Genomic DNA, 23,501 nt, shown 5'->3' with positions numbered 1-23,501 from the left:
ATCCCAGAGTTGAAAAGGAAAATTTTGCAGGAAGCTCATGGTTCTAAGTTTGCTGTTCATCCAGGGAACACCAAAATGTATCAAGATGTGAAGCGGACCTTCTGGTGGCCAAATATGAAAAGAGAGATAGCCGAATTCGTGTCCCAGTGTTTGCATTGTCAACAAGTGAAAGCAGAACATCAAAGACCAGCAGGACTTCTTCAACCTTTGCCGATTCCTGAGTGGAAATGGGAACACATCTCCATGGATTTTGTGACTGGTTTGCCGAAGACACCGAAAGGTATGGATTCGATTTGGGTTGTTATTGATAGATTAACTAAGTCAGCACACTTTCTACCTGTTAAGACTACATTCAACGCCGATCAACTTGCCTTGTTATATGTGAACGAGATTGTCAGACTTCACGGAGTGCCGATGTCAATTGTGTCAGACCGATATCCTAAATTTGTTTCTAGATTTTGGCAGAGTCTTCAGAGAGCTTTCGGAGCCGAGCTGAGATTTAGTACAGCTTTTCATCCCCAGACAGATGGGCAGACAGAGAGGGCAATTCAGACGCTTGAAGATATGCTTAGACTTTGTGTATTGGACTTCCAAGGAAGTTGGGGAACACATTTGCCCTTAGTGGAATTCGCTTACAACAACAGTTACCAAACTAGTATTGGCATGGCGTCGTATGAGGCCTTGTACAGAAGAAAATGTAGGTCGCCGATATGTTGGACCGAAGTTGGAGACAGAACTCTACTTGGTCCTGAATTGATTCAAGTGACAACAGAGAAAATTAAACTCATCCGACAGAGGATTAAAACTGCCCAGAGCCGACAAAAGAGCTACGCCGATCAGAGAAGGAACGAGTTAGAATTTGAAGTTGGAAATCATGTATTCCTGAAAGTTTCACCAATGAAAGGAGTATCCAGATTTGGAAAGAAAGGTAAATTAGCACCTCGTTATATTGGGCCATTTGAAATTCTTGAGAGAATTAACCCCGTTGCCTACAGACTTGTTTTGCCGCCGGATTTGAGCCAAGTCCACAATGTGTTTCATGTTTCGATGTTGAGGAAGTACATCCGAGATCCACTACATGCAATTGACCATTCCGAGATCACGGTTAATGAGGATTTGGGCTACGAGGAGAAGCCAATGAGGATTATTGATAGACAAGTGAGACAGTTGAGAAACAAATCGATACCGATGGTGAAGGTCGAATGGAAGGAACATTATGGCACAGAAGCCACGTGGGAAAAGGAAGAAGATGTGAGAATCCGTTATCCAGAGTTGTTTCTAGAGCAAGGTAATCTAAGTTTGGGGACCAAACTTCTTTAAGGGGGGTAGGATGTAACAACCCTCACCTTACTCTTGTCATACTACATACATTCATGCATGATCCTGCCTTGTTATATTGTTTTGAAGGTTTTGTCTTGCCTTGATTTGCGTAAAGTCACTTGCTTGATTTTGTTCTTTGCTTGGTGTGTGTGTGTGGCCGAGGTCGCCTTGAGCTTAGTTCGCCTTTGAACCTTTGTACTTAGAACTGTTTTTGAGACCTTGGTCAAACCCCCCATCTTCACCTCGGGCTTGTTGCCGAGATGTTTTTGCACTTGCTGAACCTTGTCCGCAGGCAGGTATGGCCTAGGCCGAGATGTGGCATACCCCGGCCAAGGTGTGGCACAGCTTAGTCAAGCGTCGTCTTCCCTAGCCGATGTCTTTGTTATCCTGTTTCCGGATCCTTGATTTGAGCCGATGTCATTTCTTGCCGATGTGTCTTACCCGAGCTTGCTGCATACGCTTTGTCAGAGACTTGTCTTATCAATCAATCACCTTTTTGAGCTGAACCAACCCGATAGCGCCACGTGTCCGAGCTGATTGTTAAGACAGCCGGCAGACCTTGAAACAAATCATTTTCTTGTCTCAAATCTTTGTTTTAGAGAGAGAAGCTCTAGAGAGGAGGAAGAGAAGTTCTTGAGTGAGAATAGATTTTTCCAAGCTTGATCTTCGTGGTTTGAGCCGTTAGATTCGAGCTTTGGGGTAAGAATCTTGATCTACTTTGGTTGTTGGCATTGATTATCTAGCTGCATTGCATGATCGAATCTGTTTTGCATGTCATGCATTGCTTTGAAGTTGGTTTTGGGAAGAGAAAATGGTTTTTCATATGTTCTTGAAGGAAGTCTCGTTTTGATCCGAAAGTTTGGAACGAAAACCATGTTTTTGTGTTTGTTCTTGCATAACCTTCTTGTATGGGTACCCAGGTCCATGTTTCGAACTCATGGCACGAAATCTCAGATTTTGTAACAAGTTTTGATCTTGCATTCATCTTTCTCATGATCATATTCGTCATATTTTTCATGTTATTCAAAGGGAAACCCAGGTTTTCCCGACTTTGCTTTTGATTGAGGCCAACGGGACCACGCCTCGGCAAGGATGTGTGGGACCTCGGCAAAGACCTGGTTGGTACCCAGTGTGTTCTCATGAGACGGGAGCAGCGTTTAAACTCCCAGCGTGTTTTGCTTTGTTTTTGACTTGGATCTGGTGAGGATGCCGAGATCATTTTGCATGCATGTAAGGCTTGTTTTGAGAATGTGGTTTGCTATGTGGTTGTAGGACTTTGATCTTTGCTTTGAGTCTACACCTGAAGAACTAGGTGAGTGGTATTATCGATAAAGCTATGTTATACTTGTTTTGATAAATCTTGCTGGCCTTGTTTTGACAAAAGTGTTTTGTTAAGCATGAATGAATAGCTCTTGTTTTGATGTGTCAAGTATAATCCTTGTTTTGATGCCATCTTTGAAAAGGATACGGTCCTCTCTTGGAAAGTCCCTCGTGCTAGAGGACTCTAAACTTTCGCAGCACTAAGCATAAAAGGATACGGTCATTGTTAAATCGGGCTACGGGCCTAAGTAACACCAGTTTTGCTATGTTAAATCGGGCTACGGGCCCAAGTAACATCGTACTAAGTGTAAAAGGATACGGTCCTTTCTTGAAAAGATTACTATGTTAAATCGGGCTACGGGCCTAAGTAAAACAAGTCCCTTGTGCTGGAGGACTATAAACTTTCGCAGTACCTTTGACTAAACGATTACGGATCGTACAGCCCTTGTTGATGAGCTTGATGTGCTTTTCCGATGTCAGTAAGCATCCCTTGTGACTTGTAATATTTGATTGATGAATACGGTTCATCCCTTGCTTCGCCGATGTTGTAATATTTGATTGATGAATACGGTTCATCCCTTGATTCGCCGATGTTGTAATATTTGATTGATGAATACGGTTCATCCCTTGCTTCGCCGATGTTGTAATATTTGATTGATGAATACGGTTCATCCTTTGCTTCGCCGATGTTGTAATACCTGATTGATGGATACGGTTCATCCCTTGTTTCGCCGATGTCAGTAAGCATCCCTTGTGACTTGTGATATTTGATTGATGAATATGGTTCATCCCTTGTCTTGATAAAGTTTGATTCGTTTGTTTTGAAAGACTCCGGCTTTATTCATGCAAACCTTTATTTTTAGTACCATTCACTGAGTACCCAAGCTCACCCCCTATATATATATGTAGGTGATGAGCAGGACGTCGGCGACGCCTAGACTGTTTTGAAAGCTTGTTTTGGATCCGTGCTTATGTCGGCTTTATTTTGTATTCATGTCGGCGAGTCTTGAAAATCATGCTTCTTGGCTTGTAATTTCTGTATTTTGTATATGTCGGCTCAAGAAGCCTTTTGATCAAGATGTAATACGTATTTTGTTTGATTGTATTCAAGTTGTAAGATGAATGACATTGCATTTGATCTACGCACAGCTCTTATGGACCACTTGTATTTGATTTATTGCTTCCGCATTTGTGAGCTCCGTTCATTATACTCTGATTGTGTTAAGTTTTTGAAAGTTGGCCTTCGGTAATTACGGATTACTGGCCATCACGGCACCAAACTACTAGGGGCGGTTTGGGGTCGTGACAAGGTGAGAGAGGCGCTTGTGGAGAGGAAGGATGGCTGAAGGAGGATTTGCTCATTGGTTAGGATTTTAGGGACATAGAAGAGAGAAAATGAAAGAATGAAATATTTGCTTTTAGTAATTTTGCATAATTGTTTGATCTTCTAATTTTATTGCAAATTTTTCTTAGTAAGACTTCGTTTGGGAAGTGGGTTGGCTTTTAGTTTTTTTAGCTAGTCTGGGGTTAAAAAGCCTGGTTTAAGAAAGATTTTTAATTTTTTTGACTTTTTTGTGAGAGAAAAATGTAATGATTATGAATTAGATGTGATATTTTGTTTTATTGGACTAACAAATTTATTTTATTTTTTGTGACTATTTTAGTTAAAAAATTCTCAAACCCAACTTTCCAAACATAGACATTAATAATATTTTGTTTTATTAAAAATAAAGAATAAAAATTTATACGTAGGGAAAGGGGAATTGGGTCGGAGTTCCAAAAGAGATGACAGCTGAGATAGAAATTTGAGCCGTTAGAAATAGTAAAGAGAGAGTAGCAGATAGAGATGGCAATTTAAACCCGGCCCGATAGGCACCCGACTCCCCGACCTCGAATAGAGCGGGTTTTCCCCGAAAATTATCCCCATAGGGTCGGGGATGGTATCAAAAATTAATTCCCCGATGATTTTCGGGCCGGGGACGGGATAGGTTTCCCGGCCCCGGTCCCGAATTAACCCCGTATAATCCTCGAATCTATATATATGTTTAGGTTATATATATAAATATATTTAGGTTACTTTTTGAGACTATACACTACTCACCTCTCTTCTCTCAGACTCTCTCTCTCTCTATATATATATATATATATGTTGCAGTGCTCACGGGACGGCGTCTCACTGACCCTCTCACTCTCTCTCTCTCTATGCTGCGGTGCTCACGGCGTCGGCGTCTCCTCCTCTTTTTCTCACCGGCGTCACTCCTCCCTCAAGACGTCGCGGCGGCGGCTCCTCACCTCTCTCACTGGCGGTAGCTCCTCTCTCTCTCTCACGGTATGTCCTCTCTCTCTCTCACGGTATCTCCTCCTCTCTCTCAGGGTATCTTCTCTCTAGTTACTCTCTCTTTCTCTCTCTCTCTCTCTCTCTCTATCTCTATCTGTTTTTTGATTTTGTTTTTCAGATCTGGAAGTTCTGGCCAAGATCCGAGTTGAGGAGTGAGAGACGAATCTGGTGTATGCTAGGGTTTCGCCAATTCTACTGTTGAATCTGTCGAATATTTGATTTGAAGTTGAATTTTTTTTTGATCTGAAGCTGTTAAATTTGTTATTCAATATTTGATCTGATGCTGTTGAATTTTTTTTTGATCTGAAGCTGTTAAATCTTTTTTTTTAATCTGTTAAATTTGTTATTCAATATTTGATCTGAAGCTGAATTTTTTTTTTGGCCGGAGACTTTTCGGGGTCGGGGAAACCCGATCCCCGTTGGGGGGCGGGGGCGGGGGCAGTGACAGGTTCTCCGTCGGGGATCGGGGCCGGGAACGGGGGTATTTCCACCATCGGAGATCGGGGACGGAGAGTGCGATCCCCGGCCCCGCCTCGGCCCGTTGCCATTAGTAGTAGCAAAGCAAGCTATCGCATTGTTTCAATTTTCACAAGAATTGCCAAATGGTATGTGTATTAACAATGTGACAAACATAACAGGGATGGAGAGACAGAAATCGGGCCGTCAAGTAGCTACTCTTTTTTTATTGTTGGAAAAATTACAATAGTGTACCAAAGAGAACAATTACAAAAATATATAAAGTTATCGTTTGACATAGATTTTTTTAATTAATTTTTTTTATGTTTTTAAAATTATTTTAACTTGATATTAAAAGTTTATTTGATTTGATTTTTTAATTTTTATAAAAAAATAAAATAATTATAATTTAAATTTGATATTTTATCTTAGGGTAAATTATATTGACACCCCCTGAGGTTTATATTTATTACAGTTCTCCCCTTACATTTTGAAAATTACATCTCCCCCATGAGGTTTAAAGTTTCATTACAGATTCCCCCTTCAGTAATTTAATTTTTTTAAATACTAATTTTACTCTCATTGGGTAAATTACATTGACACCCATCACATTTTAAAAATTACAATTTCCTTCCTAAGGTTTAAAGTAGCATTACCAATTGCCCCCTCGGTTACTATTAATTGGAAAAAAAATTCATTGAAAAAAAAAATTAATTGGAAAAAAATTAATTGAAAAAAAAAATTAATTGAAATTTTTTTTTTGTTAGTAAAGTTTTAAATTTCTGTTTAAAAGCCAACGTAAGCTCATTTTTTGAATTTACATTTTTTCCTCAAATTTAGAAACTAAGACAACCATTTAAAAACCAAAAAAAATTATCAAACAAGTTTTTATGACATTTTTTAAAATTTTTGTAAATGTAAATTGAAAACTGAAAACGAAATAGTTACCAAATAGGCTTGATAGTAAAAATGTAGTAAAATTAACAAATAATTAAATAAGTTACTAACGTAAAAAATGACTTATTAAAATATTTTTAGGCTATGTATGGTTTGATTTTTAAATTTTTTTTTAAAAATTAAAAATTAATTTGGTTAAGAAATAAAAAATAAAAAATAATTATCATTTGTATGATAATTATTTTTTATTTTTTATTTCTTAACCAAGTTATTTTTTAATTTTTAATTTTTTTTTTTAAAAATCAAACAATACATAACCTAAGAATCTTTTGATAAGTCATTTCTTACGTTGGTAATTTATTTAATTATTTGTTAATTTTAAGACATTTTTACCAACAAGCCTGTTTGGAAACCATTTCGTTTTCAGTTTTCAATTTATATTTACAAAAATTTTAAAAACTATCATAAAAACTTATTTGATAATTTTTTTGGTTTATAAATGGTTGTCTCAGTTTGTAAATTTGAGGAAGAAACGTAAATTTAAAAAATGAGCTTATGTTGATTTTTAAACAGAAATTTAAAAACTTTACTAACAAAATTTTTTTCAATTAATTTTTTTTTTAAAATAATTTTTTCTCCAATTAATTTTTTTTTTCAATAAATCTTTTTTTCAACTAATACTAACTGAGAGGGCAATTGGTAATGCTACTTTAAACCTTAGGGGAGGGGATTGTAATTTCTAAAATGTGAGGGGTGTCAATGTAATTTACCCAATGAGAGAAAAATTGGTATTTAAAAAAATTAAATTGCTGAAGGAGAGAATCTATAATGAAATTTTAAACCTTAAGAGAGAGATGTAATTTCTAAAAAGTGAAGGAGAAACTGTAATAAATATAAACCTCAAGGGGTGTCAGTGTAATTTACCCTTAATTTTTTAATTTAATTTGAATGTGAAATTTAACCAAAAATCTATTAATTTAAGTGATTCTATAATAAAATATAAATAATTATGGGGATATAAGTGTCTGTTTGGCATGTGTTAAAATAACATATGTATATTATTTTATTTAGGTCATAATTATCTTATTTAAATTACATCACCTCTCTATCATATCATTTTAAAAATACAATAATCTAGCAATTCTCAAACAGCTCCAAAATATTATTTTGAAATGTTTTGAAAAAAATAGTTAAAAATTAATTTTTTAATTTTTTAAATTTTTTATATAAGAGAGAATGGTGTGTTTGGTTTGTGTTTGTAGAGTAGTTTTTGAGATAAAAAGTACGAAAATTTGTTTGGTTTGCCTTTTTTCAGAAATAATTTTCAAAAATTACTTTGGAGATAGAATTTAAAAAAAAAATGATTGATTTGATGTGTATGAAAGAGAGTGATTTTAGAAAGTAGGTAACCAAACAAAATTTTGAAATTTTTTTTGAAAAAATTTATTTAGTTTGATTACTCTTAAAAATTTATTTATAGAGAATTTTTTTAAAAATTTTTTCTAAAAAACAAATCAAACAAGATTAATGGGTTCGTTTGGTTTGTATTTTTGAAAAATTTTTGGGAAATTTTCTTTACAAATAAGTTTTTAAAAGTAATCAAACCAAACAAATTTTCCCCAAAAAATTTCTCAAAACTTGTAAACCAAACAAGTTTTTCAAACAAATCTCCCTCTCACACACATCAAATCAATCACTTTTTCCAAAACTCTCTCTCAAAATAATTTTCCAAAACATCTTTTGAAAAAAACCAAATCAAATAACTTTTCGTACTTTTTATCTCTAAAACACATCTCTGAAACACAAACCAAACATACCAAATATGATTCAAAATAAATTAAAAATTATTTTTTTATTTTGTATTGTAGATGTCGCAAATGGTCCCTTTACCTCCCTCCTATTTGTTTTAAAAAAATTCCCCGTTGTTGTTTTTTCCCACTTTTCCCCACTATCTAACGTTAAATCACATCATTTCATTTCAGATTTCAGAGCATCCCCCACCATCTTCTCTCTCCTCCCCCTTCTCTCTCTCTCTTGCTCCAACCTTTTACTCTTCTCTCCTTCCTCAGTCTTTCACTCTGTCTTATCTCTCTATTACTATCTACTCTTGCTCTGTACATGTTCGGGTTGTTTTGAGAGGGTGATAAAAAGTAATTTTTTAATTTTTAATTAAGTTTTTAATTTTTTTAGATAAATAATTTAGAAAGTTAGTAAAAAGTGACTTTTGATTTTTTAATTAATGTTTGTTTATGATGTCAAATCATAATAAAATGACCAAAGTATTCCTATTTATTTAAAATATTTACAACTTTATATATGTGACACATTTTGACCCATGAAAGGTAAAATTATAATTTCACCGTTGACTAAAAACTAACATCCCAAGTGAAAAAAAGACAAAAAAAAATCAACTTTTAACTTTTATCACTAAAAAAAAAAAAAAAAAAAAAAAGTGATTACAGACCATGTTATCAAAATAGGCCTTCATTTCCTCGCTCCTTTTTCTCTTTACTCTCTTGTTTTCTTTTTAAGCTATTAAAAAAAAAAAAAAAAAACGCAATGTACTTTTTGCTCTGTTTGTTTATGAGGAATTAAAGAGAGAAGGAACCAATACTTGTTCTAGTGTTGTAGAAACTCAGAAGCAACAGTCTTTTTACTCCCACTAGGAAAGAGATCTTTCATTTTCAAACTACACTCACAGAAATGACTAAAGATGAAGATTTTAAGCTCCTCAAGATCCAGGTTTTGCTCTCTATAAACACATTCTCTTTCTGTCTTTAACCCTTTTCGTGGATTTTTTTTTTCTTTTTTATTTTCTGGGAAAGTTTACGAACTCCAGGAAATTTGGGTGTTGTACTTTTCCCTAAAATCTCTCTGTTTTGTTGTTGTTTTCTCTCTATTATTTATTTGTTTAAATTTTTTTTACAGACTTGTGTGCTCAGAGTGAACCTACACTGTGATGGGTGTAAGCAGAAAGTTAAGAAACTGCTTCAGAGGATTGAAGGTGCCCACTTTCTCACAATTTTTTCTATTCTTGCTTTGAACTAGTGTTGCTTTTGCTGTTGACTATGAATGGCTTTGCTTTAACTCTCTTTTTTCTAGTTGATCTTTTTTTCCATAAGTGGCTCTATTTTCAAGTTTTCTTTGTTTTTGCTTTTTCTGTTTTTTTTTTTTAAAAAAAAATGCATCAGAGGATTGAAGGTGCCCACTTCCTCACAATTTTTTCTATTCTTGCTTTGAACTAGTGTTGCTTTTGCTGTTGACTATGAATGGCTTTGTTTTAACTCTCTTTTTTGTAGCTGATCTTTTTTTCCATAAGTGGCTCTATTTTCAGGTTTTCTTTGTTTTTGCTTTTTCTGTTTTTTTTTTTTGTCAAAAATATTTTGGAGTTTTAATTTGTAAGCACTCTAATAACAGGTCCATCTGATGTGATATTTTAATCTCGTTTTATTTACTTTATTTATTTATTTATTTTTGGCTTTTCACCTCACTAAAATTTAGGATTATTTTGAGATGATGATTATAATTAATTTTTTTTTGTAAAAAATTACTTATAAATAACTTTATTGTGAGAGAAAAAGTGAGTTATAATATAAAAGTTGGATTATAACTCACTTTTTTAAAAGAGGTCTTAGTTTTAAGGGCAAATTACATATACACCCCTTCAGGTTTGGTTAAATTACAGATACCCCCTGAGGTTTTGGAAATTACATCCCGCCCCCTGAGGTTTGTATTTTCATAACAATTTACCCCCTGAGGTTTATATTTCATAACAAATTACCCCCTAATTTCTTATGGAAATATAGCATTCAGGGAGGAATTCGTAATTTCTCAAACCTCAGGGGGGTATCTGTAATTTTGACAAACCTGGAGGGGTGTATATGTAATTTGCCCTAGTTTTAAATAGGTGTATCATTATTTATTTTATTTTATTTTATTTTATTTTTTCATAATGCCCGTGGGGAGTGACGAGGGCGTACTTGTCATCAATCACAAATTTTTATATCCTTTCTTATTTAAAATCACCCAACACAAAGTAGTATTTTGAGAAAATGGTAAAAAATTGATTTTTTAATTTTTTTAATATAAAAAAATAAAGAAGTAATGTGACTAAAAAAATTATAAAATCAAAAAATTGACTTTTTACCGTGTTGCCAAAACGCCTCAAAATTATAGACCCCGCATCTTTTATCAATCACAAAGGGTTGGTTTGGAAAGTGAGTTGATTTTTTGACTTTTTGATTTTTTTTTTACTATTTTAGCCTGGGTTAAAAAGCTTGGTTTGGGAAGGATTTTTTGACTTTTTGGCTTTTTTGACTTTTTTTTGTGAAAGAAGAGTGTAATGATTATGGGTTGAATGTGATGTTTTATTTTTTGTAGCTAAAATAGCCTATTTTGTCTTTTGTAACTAAAATAGTCAAAAAAAGCCCCATATTCTTCTAACTTAGTAAATATATATGTAATTTTTTTTTTGTTCCTTTCATTGTACTCTCCTTTCACGTCAGTACGTAGAGTGGTGTAAAATTAATTTGTATTAAATTATTGTGTATATTATTTTTTTATATTTTTAGGCCTATTTATATTCTTCTTCCCATACGGTGTCAAAAGATGTTTTGTGTTTTGAAATAAATTTTTAAAAAAGTTTTTTAAGAAGAGAGTAGAAATTTTTTTATTTATTTGGTTGTATATTTTGAAAATAATGTTAGAGTTTGAGAACTTAAGATGATTTGATATTTTGTTATAGTTGAGTAGATGTGTGTGACAGAAAAAGTGATTGAGAAGGAGAGATGAGAGAGAAAAAAGTGATTGATTGATTGATATGTAGAAGAAAGAAGTGATTTTAAGGCCCGGTGGTGTTTAAAAAAATTCAAAAAGTTATAAAAAAAAGTCAAAAAGTCATCACTATTCACAAATTAAGGGGTTGTCTGGGGTGTCTTAAATAAGTGTATTTTTTTGTCTTTTTAGATTAAAAAATTGAGGAAAAAAAGATGTATGTTTTGATTAATTTTTTGACTTTTTACGAAAAAATGTGTATTAAAAAATTGTATAAATAAATGTATAGGAGAAGTTAGTGAAGTAGCCCGCACACTTTGGGTGTGTTTGATTGGGGGGATAAGGGGGGGAACTATCCACTATTTGGACTCCATGTCCGGCCTCCCTCCTTATCCGTCGTTTGATTTTTTTTTAGTCCGGCGGACTCCATGTCCGGCCGGACTCCATGTCCCCCACATGGGGGACTATCCTGTCCTGGGGGGTGAGATTGTTTTGGGGGACTAATCACTGTTTGGATTAGATGCGAAAATGATAATTTTGACCCTCTACTATTTAATTATGTATTATATTTAATAAAATTTAATAAAATTTAAATGTCTCAATTTAAAAATAAAATAATTTTATTTGACTTTTTATTAATGTTTTATTTATTTAATTTTTTAAAATAATTTTTTATAGATATTTTATTGATGTTTTATTTTAAAATTTTGTTTATGTTTTATTTAATTTCATTATTTAAATTTAATAGATGTTTTAATAGATGTTTTATTTAAACAATTAAATGTTTAATTTGAATAATAAATAATTTCATTTATTTAAATTATGTTTTATTTAAACATTTAAATGTTTGTACATCAACATGTTTATTAAATTATTTCAACATTTGCACATCAACATGTATATTTATTTAACATCTATTAAATTATGTTTTAATACGCCAACATTTGATTATATCTACATTTGTTAATTGTTAATTACATCAACATTTGTTAATTGTTTAAACATAATCTGTATATCAACATTTATTTAATTGTTAATTGTTAATTGTTTAAACATAATCTGTACATCAAAATAATTTCAATGTTAATTGTTTAAATAAAAATTTAAACATTTAACCATTAGTATGTTTAATTTCAATAATAAATTTTTATTTGTTTAAATAAAAATAATCTGTACCGGTCAATTTTTTATCAATATTAGTATCTTTAAATATCTTTAAACAAAATTTAACCATTAGTATGTTTAATGTTTACTAAAAATAATTAAAATATTAAAGATATGTTTAATATTGCTATTACTTAGTAAACAATTGAAAAAGGGTAAAATAGTCTTTTGTTCATTTATCCTATCCAGTCCGTCCAACCAAACGTTGGATTCACTGAAAATAGTCCTATCCAGACATCTAATCCCATGAAAAAACAAACACAGGATACATATCCAATCCGACCAAATAGTCCGGGGGATTCACAGTCCCAGGACTCAAGTCCGATGGATTCTAATCTCCCATTTTCCAGTCCGTCTAATCAAACACACCCTTTGGGCAGTGTAGTGGGTTGGCTAGGAGATGAGAAATGATTGCCTCATTTTCAGGCTTGAATTGGATGGTGTTGTTCGGCTCATGGGAGCCTACTACGGGTTTGTTTTGCTAATCGGAACCGCCAATGTGTAAAACTCGTCGAGTATTATATGCTTGTCAAAAATCACATTGATTAGATATCGATAGCTATTTGATCATGTTAGTTTTTTTTGTCAACTGTTAACTATAACACCATCTATTTTTTATACAAAACTGATTTGATCATGTAGTTAGTGATATTCAATCAACGTAATTGTTTACAGACATATAGTACTGGACGAGTTTTGCATATTGAACGGTTCGGATGATCAAAACGGGACCCGTGGTGGGACCTCACGAGCCCAACATTACCATTCAACTTAGTGAATATATATATGTAATTTTTTTTTCTTTCATTGTATTATCTTTTCATGTAAGTATCTAGAGTGGTGTAAAGTTGGTTTATATTAAAATATTATATATATTAATTTGTGAATAGTGATGACATTTTGACTTTTTAGATTTTTTAAAATACTTCAAACTAGGCCTAAAAATATAAAAAAATAATATACACAATAATTTAATACAAATTAATTTTACACCACTCTACGTACTGACGTGAAAGGAGAGTACAATGAAAGGAACAAAAAAAAAATTACATATATATTTACTAAGTTGAATGGTTATGCTGGGCCTGTGAGAACCACGAGTTCTGTTTTGATAATCCAAACCGTTCAATATGTAAAACACGTCCAGTACTATATGCCTGTAAAAAAATCACGTTTATCGGATATCGCTAACTACATGATCAAATCAGTTTTGTATAAAAAATGAATTGTGTTATAGTTAACAGTTAACAAAAAAATTTAACACGATCAGATAGCTATCGATATTCAATTAACGTGATTTTTTATAAGCATACAGTACCCAATGAGTTCTACACATTGAATGGTTTCGATTAGAAAAACGGACCTGTAGTGGTTCCCCATGGGCCAAACGACACCGTTCAATTTAAGTCCGAAAAGGAGGCAATCATTTCTCATCTTCTAACCAGTCCACTATACTGCCCAAAGTATATGGAGCTACTTCATTAACTTCTCCTATATACTAATTTATATAATTTTTTATAATTTTTTAATATATACTTATACACTTATTTATATAATTTTTTAATATATATTTTTTTGTAAAAAGTCAAAAAGTTAACCCAAACATCCATATTTTTTTTCTCAATTTTTTAGTAACAAAAAGTGCATTTATTTAGGACACTTTAAAAATTTGAACTAAATAAAATTAATTTTTTTTTTTCAAAAATTATATCTTGAAATACTGAACAAACCGAAAATCTTTGGGCAGACCAATATATTACTTCTCTTCATAACTAGTTAGACCATCTCCAACGGTTCAGCAAACCTGGCATCAGATTTGAAATTTAATGAAAAATGTACTTTTTGGTGCTCCAACGGATTCACCAAATTAGTATCAAAATGAGAATTGAACAAAAAAATCATCAAACTGAGAACAGAATACAGGTTTCACCAAATTACTGTGCGTGATCGTTGGAGGAGACCAACTGGTCAACCAGCCGGTCGATTGGTTTCCTTTCAAATAGTGGGTTCAAACCGGTCAAGAAAAGGTTCAAACAGGTACCAAAAAAAAAAAAAAATGCCGTACCGGTCGACCAACCGGTCGCTCCTTTCCCTTTTGATGCTCACCGTTGGAGCCAGTGGTATCAAATTGAGAAAATTGACTTTTTTTAACTCAAATTTGATGACAAATTTGGTTAACGGTTGGAGATGCTCTTATGCTGACTAATGGGTGAGCTTTTTTATTTTTGGGAAAGAGGGCTGAGCTATGTCTTGTAGAAAGTAACCAAGGCTCCGTTTGTTTTCAGAGATAGAACAGAAAGGATTGATAGTGAAGGGATTAATAGTGAGGGGATTGATAGTGAAGGGATTAATAGTGAGGGGATTGATAGTGAGGGGATTAATAGTGAGAAATTGTTAAATTATTTTTATATAAAATAATAAAGCAAATAAAAAAATATAAAAATTAAACATTAATATTTTTTAAAAAAATTCCCAATATATAAAAAATAAAAAAAATAAAAAAATTTCTAATTCTCACTATTTTTCTAATATCATCTCTACCTTCTCACTATGAATCTCTCTTTTAAGGGTATTAGTAATACCAAGGTATTAGTAGTCGCAAGGCCATCTCTCAAAATAAACAAGGTATTAGTAATACCAAAGTATTAGTAGTCCCAATCTCCAAACAAACGGGGCCCAATGGTATTCAAATATTTTTGTTAACCCTTAGAGACAGTTGTTAAAAAGTTTAAAATAGTTGTATATAATGTATAAAAAGGTACAATTATTTTAAATTTTGTTAATAAAGAAAAGTTCTTTAAAAATTTTGGAGTAAGTCTATGTGATGTTCTAATTTGATTTTTATTAATCAATACAATGAGATACAATACTTTTTATTTGGTTGATGGCATGATTATTTGGTAGTTTTGGAGTATTACTCTATTCCATTTATTACTTGACAATTGTCAAGTTGTATCTCAAGCCATCAAAAAGTGTTGATATCACCATTTTAATCAATGAAAATCAAGTTCGGACATCATATGAATTTATTTCAAAACTACTAAATAATTTTTCTTGGTTTATGGACGATAACCTAACAAGTGTCATGTATTGGATGGTTTTAAGCATTGCTGTAAGACCACCGTTTGGGAACTTGGGGCTAGTTTGGCAAGTGTAAAAAAAGTCAAAAAGTCAAAAGTTACAAAAAAAGTTAAAAAGTTATCACTATTTACAAAAAAAAAAATATAAAAAAATTAATATACAAATATTAAAATATAAATAAACTTTTTGGCCCATCAATGTTTGACGTCAAGCCAACTGGCTCGTGGGGCCTAACATGGGTACCGTTTTGATAATTCGAACCGTTTAAGATGTAGAACTCGTCTAGTACTATATGCTTGTAAAAAATCACGTCTATCGGATATCGCTAACTACATGATCAAATCAGTTTTGTATAAAAATTGGATGGTGTTATAGTTAACAGTTGACAAAAAAAAACTAACACGATCAGATAGCTATCGATATTCAATTAACGTGATTTTTTACAAGCATATAGTACTTAACGAGTTCTACGCATTCAACGGTTCCTATTAGAAAAATAGGACCTGTGGTGGGCTCTCACGGGCCGAACAACACCGTCCAATCAAAGCTCAAAAAGAAGGCAATTTTTTCTCATGTATTCATTCAGCCGACTGACTGTCAATCCGTACGGTGTACTACACTATCTTTTCCTACACATTTATTTATATAATTTTTTGATACACATTTTTTTATAAAAAGTTAACCCAAACATTCATATATTTTTTTCTTAATTTTTTAATCTAAAAAGACAAAATGCACTTATTTAGGACACTCTACTCTAAACAATCTCCTTAAAAGTTAGCTTTTTGGCTTTATTTTTTTATATATTTTTTTTATAAAAAACGTGTAAAAAAAATAAAAAAATGATGTAATTCAAAATAAATTAAAGTCAAAAATTAATTTTTTACTTTTTTACTATCTTTCCAAATTGGCCGCAAATAATCACTCATTAACCAGTGTCATGCCGGTTAACTAAACTCCTCAAAATTGTGTTTTCAAATTTGGTCACTCTATGCTTACTTGAAGAAAATTGCTATTTTTCAAAATTTTGGTTAATTTATCCACTGATATTCCTTCCTTTGGATCTCACGAAACCAGCTGTCGCTTTGGCCAAAGTAATCTATGCTTCGCAATAGCTGTTTCTATGAAGGCCACGATGTCGTATCTAAATGGGAGAGTGATAAAATGTTAAAGGCAAATATTTTTACGGATTGTTTGGGGTGTTTTAAATAAGTGTATTTCTTATCTTTTTGAACTAAAAATTTGAACAAAAAAATATGAATATTTGAATTAATTTTTTGACTTTTTATGAAAAAATATGTATTAAAAAATTATATAAATAATTGTGTAGGAGAAGATAGTGTAGTACATTCGTACGGATTGACAGTCAGTCGGCTGGGTGAATACATGGAAAAAAATTGTTTTCTTTTCAGGTTTTGATTAGACGGTGTTATTCGTCCCGTGGGGGCCAACCACGGGTTCTGTTTTTCTAATCAGAACCGTTCAATGTGTAAAACTCGTCGCGTACTATATGTTTGTAAAACATCACGTTGATTGGATATCGATAGCTATCTGATCATGTTAGTTTTTTTTATCAACTGTTAACTATAACACCATTCAATTTTTATACAAAATTGATTGATCATGTAGTTAGTGATATCCGATAGATATAATTTTTTACAGGCATATAGTACTAGACGAGATTTACATTTTGACTGCTTGAATTATTAAAACAGGACCCATGGTGGGCCCCCACGGGCTTAACTTTATTATTCAACTTAGTGAATGTACACAAACAATATATATATATATATTTTTTTTTTTTCCTTTCACTGAAGCTGGCCTGACGTCAGTACATTAATGGGAGAAAAAATTGATTTGTATTTAATATTTGTATATTAATTTTTTAATATTTTTTTAGTGAATAGTGATAATTTTTTAAATTTTTTTAATAATTTTTTTACTTTATAATTTTTTTTACGTTTGCCAAACCAGCCTTTTCCTCACTTGCAAGATTATTAGTAAAACTGATGGTCTTACTTTAGCACTAACAAATATACCAATAATTTATTTTGAGATTGTGTCCGGTTAGTATGTTTGTTGGAAAGGCTGAGAAGTTTTGATGATTCGTAATGTTTGCTGAAAATTTAAAAATAATACCCATTTTAGCCATCGTTTGGCTAGTGGATTTTTTTGGCTTTTAAGTTAATTACAAAAAGACAAAATAAGTAAAAAAGTCCATAAGATAAAATATTACATTCAAATTATAATTATTTCTTTTTTTTTTTCACAAAAAAAAAAAAAAAAAACCAAAATAGCCAACCCAAGAGTGTTTTAGGAAGATAGTTAAAAGTTGTTTTTTTTTTTTTTTTTGAAATTTTTTTTGTTAAAAATATGAGAGATGATTTGACTCAAAATGGGTTAAAAGTTGGAAATGGCTTTTAATCCATTTCCCAAGAGAGGCCAAATTTTTTTTGACCTTATGCTAAAATAATTAAAAAGTCAAAAAATCAATAAGTTAACCTACTTTTCAAACGAAGTCTCATATAAGTAAAATACTGTTCATCAACTAGAACTTGCTGCCCCAAGGCTTGGTTTGGGAACTCCTATAATAGTTAAAAAATCATTAAAAAAAAGACAGTTTTTTTTTCATTTCCTATTTTATTCAAAAAAAAAAAAAAAAAAAACGCGAAAATTTACTAATAAAGTAGCCTATTCCCAGTGTAATTTTTTTTTGATTTTGATCTCATCTGTTTTTCCTTTGTTCTTGCCAAATGTTTTGTGCTTTCTTATTTCTTCTATTCATCACTTGTTTTTACCCCCAATTTTTTTCATAGGTGTTTACCAAGTAAAAATAGAGGCAGAGCAACAGAAAGTCACAGTTTCAGGAACTGTAGACTCTGCAACTTTGATCAAGAAACTGGTTAGAGCTGGTAAGCATGCTGAGCTTTGGTCTCACAAAAACAACCAAAACCAAAAACAGAAATCCAACTCAATCAGAGATGACAAAAACAACAACAACAACAACAACAACAAAACCCAAAAACAAGGTCTGGTTAAAGGCCTTGAAGCTTTCAAGAACCAGCAAAAGTTCCCTACATTATTCAGCTCGGAAGATGATGAGTATTTGGATGATGAGGAAGAAGATGATGAAGAAGATGAGCTAAGGTTTCTCAGAGCGAAAGCAAACCAACTGAGTCTGCTCAGGCAACAACAACAGGCCATGGAAGCAATGAATGCGAGGAAAGGTGTGGGGTCTATTGCTGCAAATTCTAACAATGGTAATAAGATGAACAACGGTGGTGGAAAGAAAGGGAATCCAAATCAGAACATGGGAATTGATCAGAAAACATTGGCAGCATTGAAGATGAACAATGTCCATTTGGGTGGAGGAGGGAATGTGAATGCAGGGGAGGCTAAAAAGGCAAGTGACATCAATGCTATGATGAGTCTTGCTGGTTTTCATGGAAATGGAGGTAATAATGTTGAGGTTTTTTTTTAGTATTGTCAGAATACTAACAAACAAACGTATTGACAAATATATCAATTAGAACATAATTAGTTAGACTCCACGTCAATGGGGGAATCCACATTAAAGTTTAATGTCGTAATTGGTATATTTATTAACATAACTTTTCGTGTTTCTGGCCATACCAATTTTTTTTTTTGTTTTTGTTTTTGTTTATTTTTTCATTTTTTTTTTTTACTGAAGGCAACACCATTTGATAAGGAATTATGTCTTTTTAAACATAATTCCTTGTCTTTGCAAAGACTAGTTTTATTTTGTTCACACAACTTGTTAGGTGTGTCAATAAAATATGTATTTTGATTTGTCTGAAATTATAGAGCTCACAATGCATTTTTTTTATGGAACTCACATTTTTATAATAATGATATAATGTATTTTATTCATTTTTAAAGTACGATTTCACATTGTGTAATTTTTTTTTTCTTCTTTCTTTCTTTCTTTCTTTCTTTCTTTCTTTTTTTTGTGTGTGTGTGTGTGTGTGTGTGTGTGTGTGTCTAGAAAGTTAAATAACCCTAATAATGTTGTTTAGAATTTCAAAAATATGTTTGACAAAAACATTTGGATTTAGTAAGAAAAGTCTAATGTTGGTGCTGCTGCTTTAGGAGGCAATTCCAATGGAATGGGAGGGTTTCAAGTCCAGCCAAACAATGGATTCCAAGGGGGAGCTTCTTCTTTCCCAACTGGTGGTTTAGCAGCTGGTCATCATCAAACCCCATTAATGATGAACATGAGTGGGCATAATCAGCAGTACAACGACAACTCATCCTCATCATCAATGTTGATGAACTTGCAGAACAGGCATGCCATGCAACAACCCCAGATGATGTACCAAAGGTCTCCTTACATTCCTCCTACCACTGCTTATTACTATAATAATCATAATAACTATGGCCCACCATTAGTCTCATACACCCCCACCACCTCCTACACTGACCCCAATTATTACCCTAATGCTAATGATCATCACTGTGCTACTCAAATGTTCAGTGATGACAACATCAGTAGCTGTTCAGTTATGTAATGGCAAATCTGAGAGAGACAGAGAGGGGTCATAACTTGTAGTAAGTAGTGAAGTGGGTGGGTTTTGACAGTGTTGTGTAGTGTGTGGGTTTTATTGTGAAGTTGTTGAATTGATACTTCTTTTATTAGATCAGTTGTGTCTTTGTTTCAGATATGTGGCTTGATTTGTGGTTTGTGTGCTTTAATATAACATTGTATAAAAACTTGGGAGTAATTGTGTTTTAGTGGGGATAATTTTGTTTCAGAGAGGTGCAAGTGAGGATTATATTTCATGTTAAAATTTTGCTAAAAGACTCATTTTTATTTTTATAAAAGTTGCTACTATTTCATTGGCAGCCAAGGAGTTTAGGGTTTAAAATTATGATTTAGGGAGTTCTGGGTTTGGTTTGGACTTTTGCTGGAAGTAGTGGGGTGTAAGTGCTGTTTTTATTTAGAAAAATGCTTGAGACTCTCATTTTTTGGAGATTCTCATAATTCTCTTTGTATCTCCACCATTGATGATGTGGGCCCTATACATACATGAGTAGGTCTTATACATACATCAATGGTGGAGATCCAAAGGGGATTGTAGGAGTCTCAAAAAAAAAAGGGTTTCTATCATTGTTGTTTTATTTAATCTAATCTAATCTAATCTAATCTAATTAGTTTTTAAAAGTTCTTGTTATTTGTAGTTGTCTTTGTAATATAGATAATGAACTTTAGAATAGAATGGTTATACTAAGCAATACACACCTTTGTAAATATATTGTATAGATAATTTAGTAAAATTGTAAACAAAATATAACATATATCAACTTTAAAAATCAAATAAATAAGTTCTTAAATTCGTAATGTTAAAAAAAAAAAAAGAAAAGAAAGGAAAAAGTATGCTAAAAAAAAAGGAAAAAAAAAAAAACCCAATAAAAAGTTTTTGAGATTGATTTCCTATGCAGTGAACATCTTGCATAATAAGAAATATAACATTATTCATAAGAATCATATATGATTCATGTAGAAAATGTGAAATTTATTTTGTAAGAAAGTGAAATTTACCTTAATATTTTGATCTATATAGAAATTGCATCCGTAATTTTTTGATATTTATAGACCCATCATTATGAGTATTCAACTTCACTATTGATTTACATTATTAAAATCATTTATACGAATCATAAGTAATTATATGTTAAAATTTATTGGAGAATTAATGTAATGGATTTATTTTTGCACCATTAAGTTTTGATCATGATATTTGATCATCATGTGATTTATCCTTTTTTATTATTGTCAGTAATGTGTGTATTCAAATAGAAAATAAAAAATAATGCTCCATTCGTCCAAAAATATTAGTCCCTTATTTCATTTTTTATTGTCCCAAAATATTAGTCTATTTTCAAAAATCAAGTACAAAAATAATATAAATTTTCCATTTTGCCATCCTTTTAAATTCATTAACATAAAAAGTACTATTATGACATTAATATTTTTTAAAAATATACTATCAAAGGGTAATTTTGAAAAATCAATTTTTTTAAAATACAATAATTATACTATCTAAAAAAGTTAAATTCCCCAAAAAAGACCATTATTTTGAAACGGAGGGAGTAATTTTTTTATGCAACCATATTGAACCATAAAGAGACCATGAAAATAATGTCTTGAAGGCAGAATCTGTTTATATAGCGAACCATATATATATATATATATATATTTATAAATAAAAGTATGTCAATTGTAAGTTCTAACTGGTGCACTAGTTTGAGTCTAAATTTGACTTCTTTTAATTTATATTACATTTATAGGTGTTGTTTGGCATGAAAGTTGGGTTGACTTTTCGGCCAAATTATCTACAATAAGACAAAATAGACTAAAAATCAATAAGATAAAATATTGGGATTTTTATTGATAATTCCAATTTAGAAGTGTTTTAACCCATTTAGTTCCATGTATGTATAGTTTTATTCCATAAAGTCCATTTTCTTGATTTACACTATTTTCTTGGACACTTATGCCCTTATATTTAATTTTGATACCCTTATAAATATTTTTTGAACGATTAGCAATTTAATAATGTGAACATTCATATTTTAAAATTCACATTGGTAGGAATGTAAAATTAGCCCGTGGGCGGCCCGAAACCCGGCCGCGAGCCGGGGCGGGCCCGGCCCGTTGACAATGTGAATATTCACATTGACATATTAACATTCACATTAATAGAAGTGTAAAATTCACCCCCGTCCCGTGGCGGTGCGAAACCCGCCCGCGACCCATGGCCGGCCGGGGCGGTCCCGGTCTGGCCCGTCGACAATGTGAATATTCACATTGACATGTTAACATTCACATTGATAAGAGCATAAAATTAGGCCGCGGCCCATGAGCGGCCAAAAGCCGGCCCGCGGCCCGGGGCGGGCCCGGCCCGACCCGACCCGTTGACAATGTGAATATTCACATTGACATGTTAATATTCACATTGATAGGAGTATAAAATTAGCCCGCGCCTCGTGGCTGCCCAAAACCCGCCCACGGCCCGTGGGCGGGCCCGGCCCGGTCTGTTGACAATGTGAATGTTCACATTGACATGTTAACATTCACATTGATAAGAGTATAAAACTGGATAGCAGCCCAGGGCGGGACCGACCCGGCCCGGCCCGTTGACAATGTGAATATTCACATTGACATGTTAACATTCATATTAATAGGAGTGTAAAATTGGCCCTCGTCCCGTGACGACGCAAAACTCGCCCGCGGCCCATGGGCGGCCCGGGGCAGGCCCGGTCCGGCCCATTGACAATGTGAATATTCACATTGACATGTTAACATTCACATTGATAAGAGTATAAAATTGGGCCGCGGCCCATGGGCGGCCAAAAGCCCGCCCGCGGCCCGGGACGGCCCCGGCCCGGCCCGTTGACAATGTGAATATTCACATTGACATGTTAACATTCACATTAATAGGAGTGTAAAATTGGCCCCCGTCCCGTGGTGGCGCGAAACCCTCCCGCAGCCCATGGGCGGCCCGGGGCGGGCCCGGCCCGGCCTGTTGACAATGTGAATATTCACATTGACATGTTAACATTCACATTGATAAGAGTGAATGTTAACATGTCAATGTGAATATTCATATTATCAACGGGTCAGGCCGGGCCCGCCCAGGGCAGCTCACGAGTCGCGGACGGGTTTCGGGCCGGCCACAGGCCACGGGCTAATTTTACGCTTCTATCAATGTGAATGTTAACATATCAATGTGAATATTCACATTGTCAACGGGCCGGGCCGGGCCGGGCCTGTCCCGACCCGGTCCCGGGCTTCGGGCTGCCCACGGGTCATGGGCCAATTTTACACTCTTGTCAATGTTATTGTTAATGTTAATATGTCAATGTGAATATTCACATTGTGAACGGGCCGGTCCGGGCCCGCCCCGGGCGGCGGGCCGGTTTCGGGCCGCCCACGTGCCGCAGGCCAATTTTACACTCCTATCAATGTGAATGTTAACTTGTCAATGTGAATATTTATATTATCAACAAGCCAAGCCGGGCCTATTTTTTTGGCCTGTGGGCCGGCCCGGCCCGACTCGAATTTTTTCGGGCACCCACGAGGATCGACATGGGCCGGGCCCCTACACATTGACGATATGAACATTTACGT

At 33.4% G+C, this 23,501-nt stretch overlaps 1 protein-coding gene across 1 annotated transcript; it reads left to right on the top strand.

The window, feature by feature from the left end:
• The first annotated feature begins 8,411 nt into the window (after window positions 1–8,411).
• On the top strand, window positions 8,412–20,027 carry LOC114284402 (uncharacterized). Its single transcript, XM_028227301.2, has 4 exons — window positions 8,412–9,073; window positions 9,260–9,335; window positions 18,166–18,804; window positions 19,460–20,027. The coding sequence occupies exons 1-4, from the start codon at window positions 9,035–9,037 to the stop codon at window positions 19,876–19,878; spliced, it is 1,173 nt and encodes a 390-aa protein (XP_028083102.2). The 5' UTR covers window positions 8,412–9,034; the 3' UTR covers window positions 19,879–20,027.
• The last annotated feature ends 3,474 nt before the right edge of the window (window positions 20,028–23,501 follow it).

The sequence above is a fragment of the Camellia sinensis genome, chromosome 10 (assembly GCF_055761805.1).
Source record: "Camellia sinensis isolate YWXY chromosome 10, ASM5576180v1, whole genome shotgun sequence".
In the NCBI taxonomy this organism is placed as follows: Eukaryota; Viridiplantae; Streptophyta; class Magnoliopsida; order Ericales; family Theaceae; genus Camellia; species Camellia sinensis.
This window is presented reverse-complemented; position numbering and strand designations above follow the sequence as displayed.

Bases quoted from the DNA above. Each gene is read 5' to 3' on its own strand.
- LOC114284402 (XM_028227301.2), top strand. From the start codon at position 9,035: ATGACTAAAGATGAAGATTTTAAGCTCCTCAAGATCCAG. The intron at 9,074-9,259 runs GTTTTGCTCTCT...TTTTTTTTACAG, and splicing joins TTAAGCTCCTCAAGATCCAG to ACTTGTGTGCTCAGAGTGAA. The intron at 9,336-18,165 runs GTGCCCACTTTC...TTTTTTTCATAG, and splicing joins ACTGCTTCAGAGGATTGAAG to GTGTTTACCAAGTAAAAATA.